This window comes from Stigmatopora argus, chromosome 7, assembly GCF_051989625.1.
Source record: "Stigmatopora argus isolate UIUO_Sarg chromosome 7, RoL_Sarg_1.0, whole genome shotgun sequence".
NCBI lineage: Eukaryota > Metazoa > Chordata > Actinopteri > Syngnathiformes > Syngnathidae > Stigmatopora > Stigmatopora argus.
The window spans coordinates 16,224,077-16,237,933 of NC_135393.1; the positions used below are offsets into that span (position 1 = coordinate 16,224,077).

At 39.9% G+C, this 13,857-nt stretch overlaps 1 protein-coding gene across 2 annotated transcripts in view; it reads right to left on the reverse strand.

The window, feature by feature from the left end:
- Positions 1 to 13,857, reverse strand: part of npnta (nephronectin a) — a 39,246-nt gene that overhangs the window by 16,693 nt on the left and 8,696 nt on the right. The window contains exons 3-4 of one of the 2 annotated variants that reach the window (XM_077604442.1): positions 9,374 to 9,424; positions 7,632 to 7,724 (exon numbers count right to left, since the gene is read on the reverse strand). In XM_077604442.1, coding sequence (XP_077460568.1) covers positions 7,632 to 7,724; positions 9,374 to 9,424 — 144 coding nt within the window. The remainder of the gene's footprint in view (positions 1 to 7,631; positions 7,725 to 9,373; positions 9,425 to 13,857) is intronic. The other variant, XM_077604443.1, reaches the window with a different exon arrangement.

Below are 13,857 nucleotides of genomic sequence, written 5' to 3' on the forward strand. Positions count from 1 at the left end.
TACTTATTAAATAATTCCAAATTGTCTGTTAGGTTCCTTTTATTGCTTTTCCCCCTGGTTGCACTGCTTCAAGATGTGTGTTTTCATATTAAAGCATTTAACCAATCACATTTCAGCCATTATTTGTTGCCAGGGTCAGAAATCTGCCTCAAGGCCTTCACAATTAGTTCTGCAGGCTCTGCTGCATTAAACAAGCGTCGATAAGACTCCAGTATTTGTATTTAATCAATAAATGCTGTTTTTGGCTGGATTTTACCCCATTTTCGGGCAATGTTTGCCGGCACGCTATTGACGTTCATCGCTGTCTTTTCCCGGAAAAATCTCCCCCCTGGCCCGGTTGTAATGTCTGAAAAGCTCCAGTATTTGTATTTAATCATTAAATGCTGCTAGGAAGTGGATTTTACCCCATTTTTGTGCATTGATTTATTGATTATTTTAATGTGTCGCAGCTGTAGCTGCAGTAGAGGTTTTATAGCCATAAAATAGTTTTTGAGGGTTGGATTGATTCGTTGAAGGCGCTACGAGAAAATGCACGGACCGCCACTGATAAAATGTTATTAACTAGCGCTGACTCATAGCCATATGAGCAGTGTGTCATCCGTGGGCTTCTTTCATGTTGACAGCCCACCCGTGGGCCTTGTTAAAAAAATGCCATCAGAAAAAAATAAGTCTTTTTTTTTTTTTTCCACAAGAGGATTTGTCAACTGGATCAGCGGTTTAGCTAATATCGATATAAATCTCAGTTGCCGTGTTGCAATCCCATAACTGTCATAGCAGCGTTCTACCTGTCAGAAAGATGAAAAAAATCTATCCTGATACCACTTAATTTTCTCCTTGCTCCCGATTTCTAAACGCTTTAACCAGGCAAATGTGACAGTTTTATTTCTTATTTATGCCCAACGGCGCCCGAGGCGACGTCCCGGCGGCCGCTATTTTGACGCTTCTCGGTGTGAAAACCACAGGTGTGACTAATGGAGCTGATAGTTTTCCTTGGGGCACACTGCAGGTCGCTGTGCACCTCACGCTAAATTGTGAATGGAACCATTTAATCCAGCGTGCATTCAATCTTGACAAGCTACAAGCAAATTTTAGCGATGCCACCAGGTCAAAGGATCGTACAAATACAAAAAAAAATCGGTAAGACTTTATGTACTGCTGTGTTGGTTAGCAATACGTAACCTCATCTTTTAGAACCATCGCAGGTTGGTACCTAGCATTACACTAGCACTTTTTGTCGTTAAGCAGGTGGGAAGGAATTGAATCTGCGTTCAAATCCTACATTTATTCATTGTGTCCAATTATTGACCGATCTTTAGGAAAAATGGATTCTAGATAGCGACATGTTAAGCGAGTCCCTCCGTCAAAATGCAAAATTTTACTCCCTTTAAACCTTTAAACTCAGAACCGAGACTACAACGGACTTGAGGACTTTTTTTTTCGTCGGACACAACTTTTGCTGACCTACCGTATTTATTCGAGTATAAATCCTTAAATCCTTAAAGTCTAATTCATCATCATAACATTTAAAAAAAATTCCAAAGTCTGATTTATCATCATCAGATTCACCAAACAATCAATTCCATTCTTCTTGCTCACTGGCCAATAGAATGAGCTCTCGCGCCCCATCTGTTGGACAAAGACAGGTTTTTTACGGCTGTGTTTCACCGGGATTCGTGTATAACGCGCACTCGAACTCTGCTTCAAAATTTGGTACAACATTTCTATTTGAATATACTCGAATAAATGCGGTATGTTCAAATAGAAATCACAAACTGATATTTATCCCACAAATTACCGGTAAGACTATAATTTCGGCACCGTCGGTAAAAGGAGAGCCAATTAGCTTTCTTCAGTCAGTTCTATGGCGCGTGTAAGAGGAGCTTAAGTACAAATGGAATAGTTGACATGCTAACAAAGAGGACACAGTCCCAAAATCTCTTGGGAGCAAACAGAACATCAACAGTGGTCTCCATGACATTAGTAAATAAACCCGGTTTTACGTTGGGTGCATTACCAAGAGCCCACGTAGATTCCATCACCCAGCACATGTCGGTCAGGTCCGATGGCTCGCTTTGTAAATGATGCCAACTTTAGCACCGTGAACATGTGCACTGTGTTTTATTAGTGGGACTTCAGCATACCGTTCTAAATTTAACGTACTGTACTTGGACCTCGGGTTCATTTGCTCACATGACAGAAGTCCTAAAGCCTGACTGCAAAATGGTTGAATACGATTGGCATTAGCTTGAAATGCTCTTATGGAATGCAATCCTTGCTCGCGCGACTAAAACATTGATCTCCGTCTAGCATGACAACACTGAGTCGCAATTTCTTCCTGTAATCCTTCAAACTAACAGGTCAACTACAGGTCAAAATAAACGACCGGCCCACCCATAATAACACCTGTGTTTTTTATTCCAAATGAATATCGCCCTGCCCTTGTCAGAGAGAAGTATTTAACGGCTTCATCTTCCCAGCTCTCCACCTGCGTGCACTCATGCAAAGCTAAAGATAAAAACCTCACTCCTCGCTTTTTAATTAGCGCCGTCTCAAGGCGTGTTTGTGACAAAGATGACCGCGGGTGTTCTCATTACCGCGACAACACAGAAGCAAAAGTGACACCGTCCAGTGGGGTCTTTGCTCGCCCATGGCACTGAAAACCAAACCCAAAACAAAGTGAAACCAAAGCTGCAGGCAATATTGAACCGACCCTTCTTTGCACTCTCGCTCTTCCACGGTGAATTTTTCTAAATCGGAAGTTCCCAAATAATTGGAGTCGAGCGACTGGTTTTGGAAGATAGACTTTGAAGAAATGCTTCGTTCTCATTGCATTAACTCTTTAACTCTGGAACAGACAACATTTCAAATAAGAAATGGAGGAGGAGGACATGCTAAACAGCCTTCTGAGGAGAAAAAAAAGAAGTTTGATACAAATGACAGTGTGAAAGTGCTCAAGAGTGGAAGGTTTGCAGGAAAGAGCTAAAGTTCAGAGCGAAAAAACAAGCCATACACTCTAAAATGACGCGAGTTGTTTTCAAATCTCAGTTCGACAGCGAACAATCACATGTTCCTGTTCAGTCACGTCCGAGCCTAAATGTCAGGAAATTTGCTTTCTGGTATGAAAGCTGACCTGGCTAAGGAAGTTTAACTGCATATTCTGTTTTTTGGCACTCATTGTCCAGTTTACGCATTGTTGGTATTTCATTAACTGGATTCGTGTCACACTTTACAACACTACCCTTTCTCAAAGGACCTTTTCCCGGCTCACCAATGGATCAAATCCAACTCCTACCTGTAACTGGAATCTTCTACATTTTCTTATTTTTTAAATTTTGTGTCCATTCTCTCCAAACCAGATCCTGGCAGTTTTTTTGCTCCAACCGATCCAGTACAGTTTAACCAATGAGGTGACTGAAATCAACTGATTACACTTTTAAGACACCAGATTGGTCAAAAAGGTGTTGTCTTGTTCGGTTGGAATGGTCGCTGCAGTCTTTTGTGGAATAGTTTAAAGACTCCTGCTCTAAATTGCATCTCCAATCACACAACAAAACTATTTTGGCATGTGACTTTGCTTCCGAAAAGGAAGTAAAATAACAAATAACAAAAAACAGACTACTGAGGGACTGTGTGGTAACCTCAGTCTCAGTCTGCAGAAGGTCCCCACCTTGTAGACTTCTTGTGGGTGGCTCCAGTTTCTTCCCTAGGTCTACAATGTCTTGTGTGTCTTGTGTCTGTCTACTGCAACCAAGAAATTTCCCGAATACGGGATGAAATAAAGTTCTAATCTAATCTAAATAACAAACACGAAGAGAAAGTAAGACATCATGTTCACTTTCCCAGATGAAGCGAACATCTCAAAACCCCGATTGCCGACAAATCGGAACATTTCTGCGAAGCGGATCATTCCAAAGAAGTAAAACTAAACTGCCCAACAAGACCTTTCTCAGTGACCAGTTCTCCAAGAACTATTCAAACAGTGAAAGAGAACTCGGAAGCAGCATCCAAAGTTGAGAATAGGGTGACAAGAGAGAAGATTGACGCATGCTCGGCAGTTCATGCGGGCATTCCTCGAGTGGCGTTTCTGGGGAACCCTTCAAAGAAGGTGTCTTAATGGATAAGAGTGGCGAGAGACGTCAACTCCTTCACCATGCACGACGCCAGAAGATAAATCTCACCCTCCGTCACCGGACGATGCTCCACCGGTAGAAATACGGGTAGGTGACTGGACCACCTCTGTGGAGTCAAATAGTCCAGCTGTTCTTCTTGCAAAAGAAGAAGAAGGTCATTGAAAAGAGGAAAGATGGAGGGACAAGAGAATGAGAAGGCAGTGGATTAGAACACCTCTGACCGCCACATTCCTGGAAAGTGAAGAGGAACATTATGCAGTAAAGAGGATTACAATTGCGGAAGAAGGCCATCTCCTGCGCTTTTATTTTTGTCGGAAAATCTGCAGGAATAACAATGTGTTCTGGATTTGTACCGTCCTCCAGTAAAGCGCATCGGGAGGCTCAAAGACCGCTGTTTCCATTTAAAGAAGCTAATCATTGCCCCGACGACAAACGCTTAAGCCTGTGGAATTTTAAGCATTCCGCTTTCTCCCCGTCCAACTGCGTTCTCATCGGGCAGCGGGTGCTTGTTTGGGTGTGACGGAGGAGAAGATAGTGCTTTGCTCGACTGCTTCGGACACATTTGTTTTCAAAATGGACCCGTTTGCGCCGTATCGGATGGGTCGAACTGAAAGCTTTCGATTCGGGTGGCTGTTCTGTACATGCATTTTAACGTAGGATTTCAAGACAGGGTTTAGATCTAGGGTCGAGTTTTGGTTTATAATGAGGGTTGGAGTCTGGGCTCAAATCGTGATATAAGACTGGTCTCAACCAATGTTCCCTCTAATTTTTTGTTTGTCTGGGCAGAAAGACAACCTCCCTGAGCACACGGAGTACTGACCGGTGTGAGCAACATCATCATTGCTCGCTATGGGCACACACCCGTATCACACCTGCCATAAGCAGGTGTATGTCTACTACACATAAATGATTTAGTAATAATAAAATGTAATGATTAATATCTATGAATTGGCGGCCCGGCGGATGAATGGTTCGCGCGTCGGCCTCACAGCTAAAAATAAAAAAAATAAAAAATTGAATTTTATTTTGTGCGCTCCATATGATTTGCTGTGCGCAGAGAAGACGAGAGTAGTGCGCAATTGCGCACGCGCGCAGCTTAGAGGGAACATTGGTCTCAACTATGGTTAAGGTTTCTTCTATGTACATGTTTTGGGCTTTGAGCTGCTTTGGGATTGACGTTTTCCCTCCATTCGATACTATATCTCGCCATTATCCATTCGTACATCACCATTTCCATCCAGGCTCCCCTTAATGTTTATTTCCGTGAATAAATAGATTTTCCGCACTTTCATGCTTCTAACCCTCCTTCCATTCCCCAATATTACAGTTCCTCCCCCATTCTATCTCGCCTTGCAACCTTTCTCCATTTCTTCAATCCATTCGTCCTTCCTTCCTCAAATGTCGACTGTATTCAACATTCCAACTACTACTACTAAACCGTGTCAGGCGTTTGACTGTGAAAAAGCGACGGCAATCGGAAAAGTCCCGTTCAAGATGGAAGTGTCACCGTGTCGGAAATGCGGCGCCTCCGTCTGAGACTTTAAATAACGGGTCAACTCAACCTCATTAAAGTCACCTCGACGCAATAATCATCTCATTAGAAGCTTGGCGCCTGCTGCCGGTCGTCGCCGCCAAATTGTCAAGACAGATTACCGCGGTGATGAGTTTATTTGCGCGGCGTGATTAAAATGGCCGTTGGCTCGCAGGCATCTGGAGGTGGATCTCGACAGCCGTTTGTTTAACGATTCATTTATATGCCGTCCCATCTAGATGGCGTGCACAGAAATAGCAAATGAACTGGCATAAATACTAAGACGGTTAAAATGCATTTCACCACGCATACCGAGAAGCTCGAAGTGATTTTACCCAATTGTTACGAAGAGGTTCAAACGGCCAAAAGTTTTGAAAGAGCGTTTTTGCCATGACATTTCTGCATGTTAGAAACCAGAGCTCAACATTCCCTGACTCGTTTTATTTTTGTCTGACATGCTTCATTTGCATTTCCCGATCGACCCGTTTATCTACGGTTCCACGTCACGGATCATCCGGGAGAATTCAAAGCAGGTGGGAGTGGCAAAGCCCTCGACCTTAATTGGCGCAGGGCAGCCAGGCTCGATCAGGCGAGCGCCGGCCGCCACGCAGATCAATCGTAAACAGCGAATCAATGTTTAATGAGCGCATGCATTTCAATGAGCAAGTTTAATCTATGGCTGGTGAATAATTCACTGGGCTTCCATAGTGTGGCCCGGCTCAAAAGCGCCCGAGGGTGTCTCCAAAAATGAAAATGCGGAAAAATATTAGCATCAAATCAGCATGCGTGTTTGGTGAGTTATGCTGATAAAAAATATTTCCTCTTCGGGATCCGTCGACTCACGATTGCGATCGAAATTGCCGATTTTTTTCTTTGTCGAGGCCAATTCTAATGTCATTAAAATAATCAGGATTGTTATCGAGCTTCTCGGCAGCTTGCTGATGAGTTGATCATTTGAAAGGGAAAACAGATTGGATAGGGGCCCTTGAGGACTGGAGTTGGTCACACCTGCTCTATTGGGTTTAGATCTAGGGATTGGCATCATTTTAGAGGTCGCTCCCTTTAGTCTCTTTCAGTTGAAATGTGTGCTCTGTTGAGTTTTGGTTTCGAACTATTCACCCAATTTGGTCTTTGGGAGGTAAAATGCATGCTGGGGTTTAGGTTGGAAGATTTAATAATGGGGGTTGGTGTTATTCTGCAGATCAAATTCATGCTCTATATATGTATATATATATATATATGTGTATATATGTATATATGTATATATGTATATATATGTATATGCATATATGTGTATGTGTATGTATGTATGTATATATATGTGTATGTGTGTATGTATGTATATATATGTGTATGTGTGTATGTATGTATATATATGTGTATGTGTGTATGTATGTATGTGTGTATGTATGTATATATGTATATGTATGTGTATATATGCATGTATATATGTGTGTATGTATATGTGTGTATGTATATATATATATGCATTTATATATGTAAATATGTGTGTATGTGTGTATGTGTATGTATGTATATGTATATATATATGTATATGAATATATATGTGTATATGAATATGTATATATATATATATGTATATATGTGTGTATGTATGTGTGTATGTATATATATATATATATGCATTTATATATGTAAATATGTGTGTATGTGTATGTATGTATATGTATATATATATATATATGTATATGAATATATGTGTGTATATGAATATGTATATATGTGTGTGTGTATATGAATATGTATATATATATATATATTTCAGCAACACACTTATTTATTTATTAACTTATTTATGACTTATTTATTTATGTCAAAAATGTATTTTACTGTGTCTGTATTCTCACCCTCTTGCTACTATGACAGCGAAATTTCCCAAATACGGGATGAATAAAGTTATCTAATCTAATCTTGAGCTTTATTGCTTAGGTTGGTGTGAGGCAACTCACCTTGATTGCAGGTCTTGCCCGTAAATCCGGCATGACATTTGCACTTGTTGGGCCCCACGCAGTCTCCGTGCTTGCAGCCCGACGGGCAAAGTGCTGAAAGGGAATTTGCAGAGGAAGAGGAGTTTCATTCCAGCCAGCGCTTGGTCAGCCAAGCTTTTAAAAATGTGACACAACGGCAGCTCACCGCAATTATAGAGAGTGAGACTTAATCCTATAAACTAGTTTATGGGGGTTTGATGGACCTTTAGAGGTACAATGCTTAATTCTATTGACACTTTTAAGGCTCGGGAACACGGGGTGCTTAAATTCACTCCGCCATCTGTAATAAAAAAAAAACGAGAACAGAATAATAAAGTGATTTATCGAGGAACCTTTTGGTTTTCAGTGATTCATGGACTTTTTACCCTTTAAAAACGGAATGGATGTGTTAAGCGACTTTTCAAATTGAAAGCAAAAGGTAGGTTAAGCAATCAATCAAATTCTGAATATATATATATATATATATATATATATATATATATATATATATATATATATATATATATATATATATATATATATTTTTTTTTTAAAAGCTACTGGAGTATTTATTGAAAAATACTTTAATTTTCTCTTTGTTTTTTCAACCAGAATGTCTTCCTCAGTCTAATCGAAAAGATCCATGAAGAAAAAGGTAAGTAGTGAACTACTTTTTGATGCTAATTAACAATTAATAAAGCACTCAACGTTCAATTCATTAACGATCATGCCAATTTTTATTATTATTATTATTCCAGCGAGCCTAGCCATTGTTTGCTGATGTTTTGAGTACCGCTGTTTCCAAAGATAATTGACTCAAGAGGCTTAGTAATTAGAATTAGAAAGTGTGTATGCCTGGCTAACGACTTCCTTTTATTCATGACTTTTAAAAGCTTTATTTTTTTTTTAAAGTGGCTTTGGTTGATTATTACATGTGCTTTTTTTAGGTCGAAAAATGATATTTTGAGTTTTCACACCCAAACAGATGCCAACACCGAGTAGTTTTACTCACATTATTTTGAATCCAAAGATACTACTGGTTATTTTATGGCAATATTATGTTGCTTACCTTAAAAAAAGGTTTCTATTCACAAAAGTCTCTGAAATGACATTTCCCGAGATCCCCTCGCATAAAAATATAACCTTTGCCTTCAAAAAGGCCGCATATTTCGACTATTTTTCCACAACTGTGTATCTTGTCGAGTTCAAATGGTTCATTTTCTCCTTCACTTTGCTCAAGCACAAAGCCTGATGAATAATTCATGTTCTCAAAATGTCCAGCGGACCATCAGAGCGCCGTTGAAAAGTCGTCCGGAACCGAACGCTTGGTTAGCGGGTCAAATGAAAAGAGCCTGTCTTGCCAAGCTATACCTCAACAGAGAGGAATGCTAAGCCAGATCGGGGTCAAGCATCAACAAAGTATTTATAAATGTCAGAGCTGGCGTTGGGAAGACGGAGGCAAGAAAGCAAAAAAAAAAAAAAAAAAGAACTAAAGGAAATAAATCACAGTAAAACGTAGCTCATTGCGTTGTTTGGACATTATTTGGAAAACTATGGTAACATCCCGATTAGGTGAAGCCACCGTAAGACCAATTCGAGCACGACCAGAACTAGTTTGTCAGGCCATTTTGGGACTTCCGCTACAGTTAGCTTGAAAGAATTTGAGTGGCAAGGCGATCGGGGTGACTTTGGATCTCTAAATATAGATTGGCGGGGAGGCTAACCTTGGGGCCGGCACCTTATCCCGACTAGCCTGCGAGCTAAGGCGGAGGGAGCTGCAAGACAAACAGCCAGACAGACAAGAACACAGTGGCAGGCATTGAACGTGACATGAGATGCTTAAAAAGACGCATTTCCACCGAAACGTTCGCCATCATTGGCACTGAAACGTGGCCATTCGCGAAAAAAACGTTCGATTGGAATTGGCATAATACGAAAGAAAAGTCGTAGATGAAACGAACGACTGGGCTCGGTGGAAATGCGCCTTTTGTTGGGTTTCCACAAAAAAATCTTAATGTTCGGGAGTCACATGTGTTAATAGTTAGTAGGATTAGGAAAGCACGACACACATTTTAGTGGCATTTTATGTGTAAGTTCACAGTGTTTCTGGATTTAGTGACGTAATCACATTATTTAAAGGTCTTCTCTGAATTGGATTAGTCTTTTAAATACCTTGATATTTGCAAAATCACAACATATTTTCAGTTAAGTGCTTGGTCTTGATTTATTTAAACAGCCATGAACAAGACTTAAATCAAAAAATTCCAATGTGTCAACAAGGGCTGGCTGTAGAGGTGACTGTGTAGAATGCCGAACCTCTCGGCCAATCATCTTAAAGCAAGGGTGTCCAACTCGGGTTTGTTTGCGGGCCGCAATAACATCAACTCGATTTCATGTGGGCCGGACTATTTTAGATATAATATTTAGATTTTTTTTTTAAATTGGATTACAAGAACTGGATCAAAAGCCCTAAATATTCAGTTTTTTTATAGATATAAAACTGTGTATTTGAACTTTTTTTTCTTAGTAAGGGAAAACATCTAATCATTTGTTTTTCATTTCAAATGTTAACATTTTTTTTAAATTATATTCAATATTAAAGTGGAAAACCGAAAGTATTTGTATATATTTATTTTTAGCTTTTCCAAAATGCTTTTTGACCTAAAAACACCAAAAGAAAAAAAATGATAAAAAATTGCAATTATTGATTTAAAAAGAGGAAAATCAGGAAATATAATATACATCTATAATCTTCTTTTGAATTTGATCCTAAAACAGAAAGTTGGCACTCATGATTTACTTACTCGGGCCGCACAAAATGATGCGGCGGGCCAGATTTGGCCCCCGGGCCGCCACTTTGACACCTGTGTCTTAAAGGTTGTTAGATGAACAAAATTGGGACTAAATATGGAAATTAGTCATTAGCTACAATCTTACATATTTACATATTTATGTTCTTTAACATGAATATAAATATGTTCAATATGTGGTGTCCCTTAATAAATGAATCAAACTCAAAATCACTCAGGATTTTCCAACTACAAAGTTAAAATACCAAAAAAACAAAGCATACACCCTGCTGATTAGGTAATAGGACATCTAGGCAAGAAAGATGATCTTTAAAACCTCCAGACTGTGCTGTAACCTCAGTGTCACTCTGCAGAAGGTCCCTAACTTGTGGACTTGCTGTGTGTGGCTCCAGTTTTTTTAACTAGGTCTACAATGTCTTGTGTGTCTTGTGTCTGTCTTGCTACTGCAACCAAGAAATTTGCTAATTTAATCTAATCTAAATACAGTTTTGCTACATCCATAAAAGAGGAATTGCCCATTCCTGCCATCATTATTATTCAGTAGTTTTGCACTTTTATTAGACCTGCTTATACGATATCATTTTAGTTTTTTTTGAATTGTTCACTGATCTAATGTGGGTGTTTCCACACTTGCTAATATTCAGGCCACGCTCTATTACTTATTCCAACGCTAATCTCTCTATCCCCACTAATTCTGTGCATCATCTTACGCAGCAGACGAACGTTTAAGTGAAAGCTGAGCGAAACGAAGCGATAAGGAAGCAGCCTCCAGATCATTGCGCCAAAGTGAAACTAAAACGGTTTGGCTTATCTGTTTTTTTTCTTTTGTTTTGGTTTTTCCCCCAAAGCTCAAGTGACGGAGTGGAAATCTAATCTTTGTGTTTGTTCAAACAAAGCCACTCCAACAAATCCCGCTCTCAGTGGCTTCGGAGGCCACCGGGAAAGCAATACGTGATCCCACCGGGACGCCATTTAAATTCATTCTAATTCGCCAACGTATGCGGTTTCACGCCACAACAGTCACAGACGGGTCAATATTATCCATGGCGATGTTGATATTGGACCTGGCATTGATCCTTTTCAGTAACCACAACGTTATTTTCAGACAAGTTTCCACTCACCTGCTAGGACGTCGTTTTTCTCCGACAACCAAGTTGGCGACGGTAAAAAAAAATTCACGCAAACTACCGAATTTTCTTGCATATTAGCCACCTCCGCGTATAAGCCGTACCCTTAAAATTGTACAATTTATCTTGTATAAGATGCCCTTTGATTCACAATTTTCACTTACATATTCATGGTTTTAATAGGGAGAACAAATGTGTTACTTGGAAGGGAAATTCTTAAGAAAAACCATCGAACGTGGTATTTCTGAGATACTGTATGAATCCAAAGGATCGTCTACTAGATATCCGAAAGGGTGTCACCTGCACGTAGACATTTTTTCCGAGCGACAAATACGGCGAAAATGCGAGAAAATAATAAATAATTGAGCAACGTGCAATAGTATGCGTACTCAATCACAGAACTTACCAAAATTTGAGTTTTAGCGCCCGTGTTGAAAAAAACAATGGATTTAATTCTGTATGCACTGTATGAATGCGCTACAAAAGACAGACAGAACACCCCCCACGGGCCGGATCGGACCCCCTAGGGCAAGTGTGTCAGACTCGGGTTGGTTCGTGGGCCGCATTAACGTCAACTCGATTTTATGTGGGCCGGACCATTTTAGATATATCTAGATTTTTTTATAAAATGATTCAAAGATCTGGATGGATTGAAATCCTTGAATATTCAGTTTTTTATAGATCTAAAACAATGTTTATTTTTAGCTTTTTTTTTATACATAATTTTAGATTTTACAAAATGATTTTTGAACTAAAAACACAGAAAAAATTGATTAAAAAAATTACAATTATTGATTTAAAAGGGGGAAAATCAGGAAATTTAATATACATCTATACTCTTCATTTTAATTTGATCATAAAACAGAAACTCGGCACTCATGATTTACTTTCTAGGGCCGCACAAAATGATGCGGCGGGCCAGATTTGGCCCCCGGGCCACCACTTTGACACCTGTGCCCTAGGGTTTATGTTTTTGACACCACTGTTCCATACAGCCAAAAATGTTTTGTCTGGAACACATTATTTCTTTCAAGTGGCATTATTTATTTCAAGAGAAGCTATTTTGCTACCCTGACAAAAAAGTCTGAGATGAAGCCGGACTTCAGAACGGTAATCAGTGGGCTATTTCCTCCTAAGTTTCCCTCAAAACGTTCCGGGGCGCTTAAACGATCCCGACAGTCGCTGGTTGGAATAAGAAGCTTCGAGTACGGCTTCCTGAGAGGTCTGAACATTCAACGCGGCGCCGGAGCCTGCCAAAGAATCTCGGGAGCTCATCTTCTTTCTAAACCTCTAAATCTTACACCTCGGGATTGGTTGCCTCAACTTTCTTTTGTACTCGTCTCTCCTGTCTTCTTTTTAGTGTGATGAAATGAAGAAAAAAAATAATAAAAAGGAGATTCATCTTATCTTGGCAGGGGAGTTGCATGGACCGAGCAACCGGCTTGTGTAATCTCAGCCAACAGACGTGGAAAGGAGCTTGTCGTGTTCAAACCGCCGTGATTTCGCTCAATTTTCCTCCAAGTTTGTTGGATTTCCGATGCGTGTCGACAGTGAACGCGTCTCAGGCCGTGGCGACACTGAAAGATTTTGGATTTGGACGATTTGGTTTGCTAAATTGCCTTTAGCCGACTTTGTACTCAGTCGTTTGCTGTTTATTACATCTGTTCCCAGACAAAAAAAACTCCAGTTTTAGAGGTCTTGGTTGTCCGTCTTCCATGAAATTATTATCCGTGCAAAAAAAGTAAAAATTCCCGAGCACTGAGATCATCAAACGTGCTGCAGAAACATATTGTTCTGCTCGATGTGTATACATAATGGAAAAGTTGTCTGTTTTCCATGACCATCATAACCTGAACTCTAAAACTACTCTCACTGAAATGCAGATTTATTAGCTCCATATTGTCAACATATTGAAATATCTCAACATTAATTGTCCCCGAATAGCATCCTGGCTCTATTCTGATGTACCGCATTTTCTCGCATATAAGCCCTACCCTTAAAAACTGCCTTGAAATCGTCTAATATTACAATTTCTTTCTTATAGGACACACCCTGATTCACAATTTTCATCTCCATATTCATGGTTTTACAAGGGAGTGCAAAATTTGAAGGGAAAATCTGTCTGCTGGATTTCACAAATTCAACAAGGAAGTCATGTGAGCAGTAAAACCAGGAAGTGTGTCCGTAGCACTCTAGTTTGTCACCTCTAGGTAAGATGGCGGCGCCCCGAGCGAGCAATGGCAGGCACACGGTCGATTGGTCGCCGGTCTT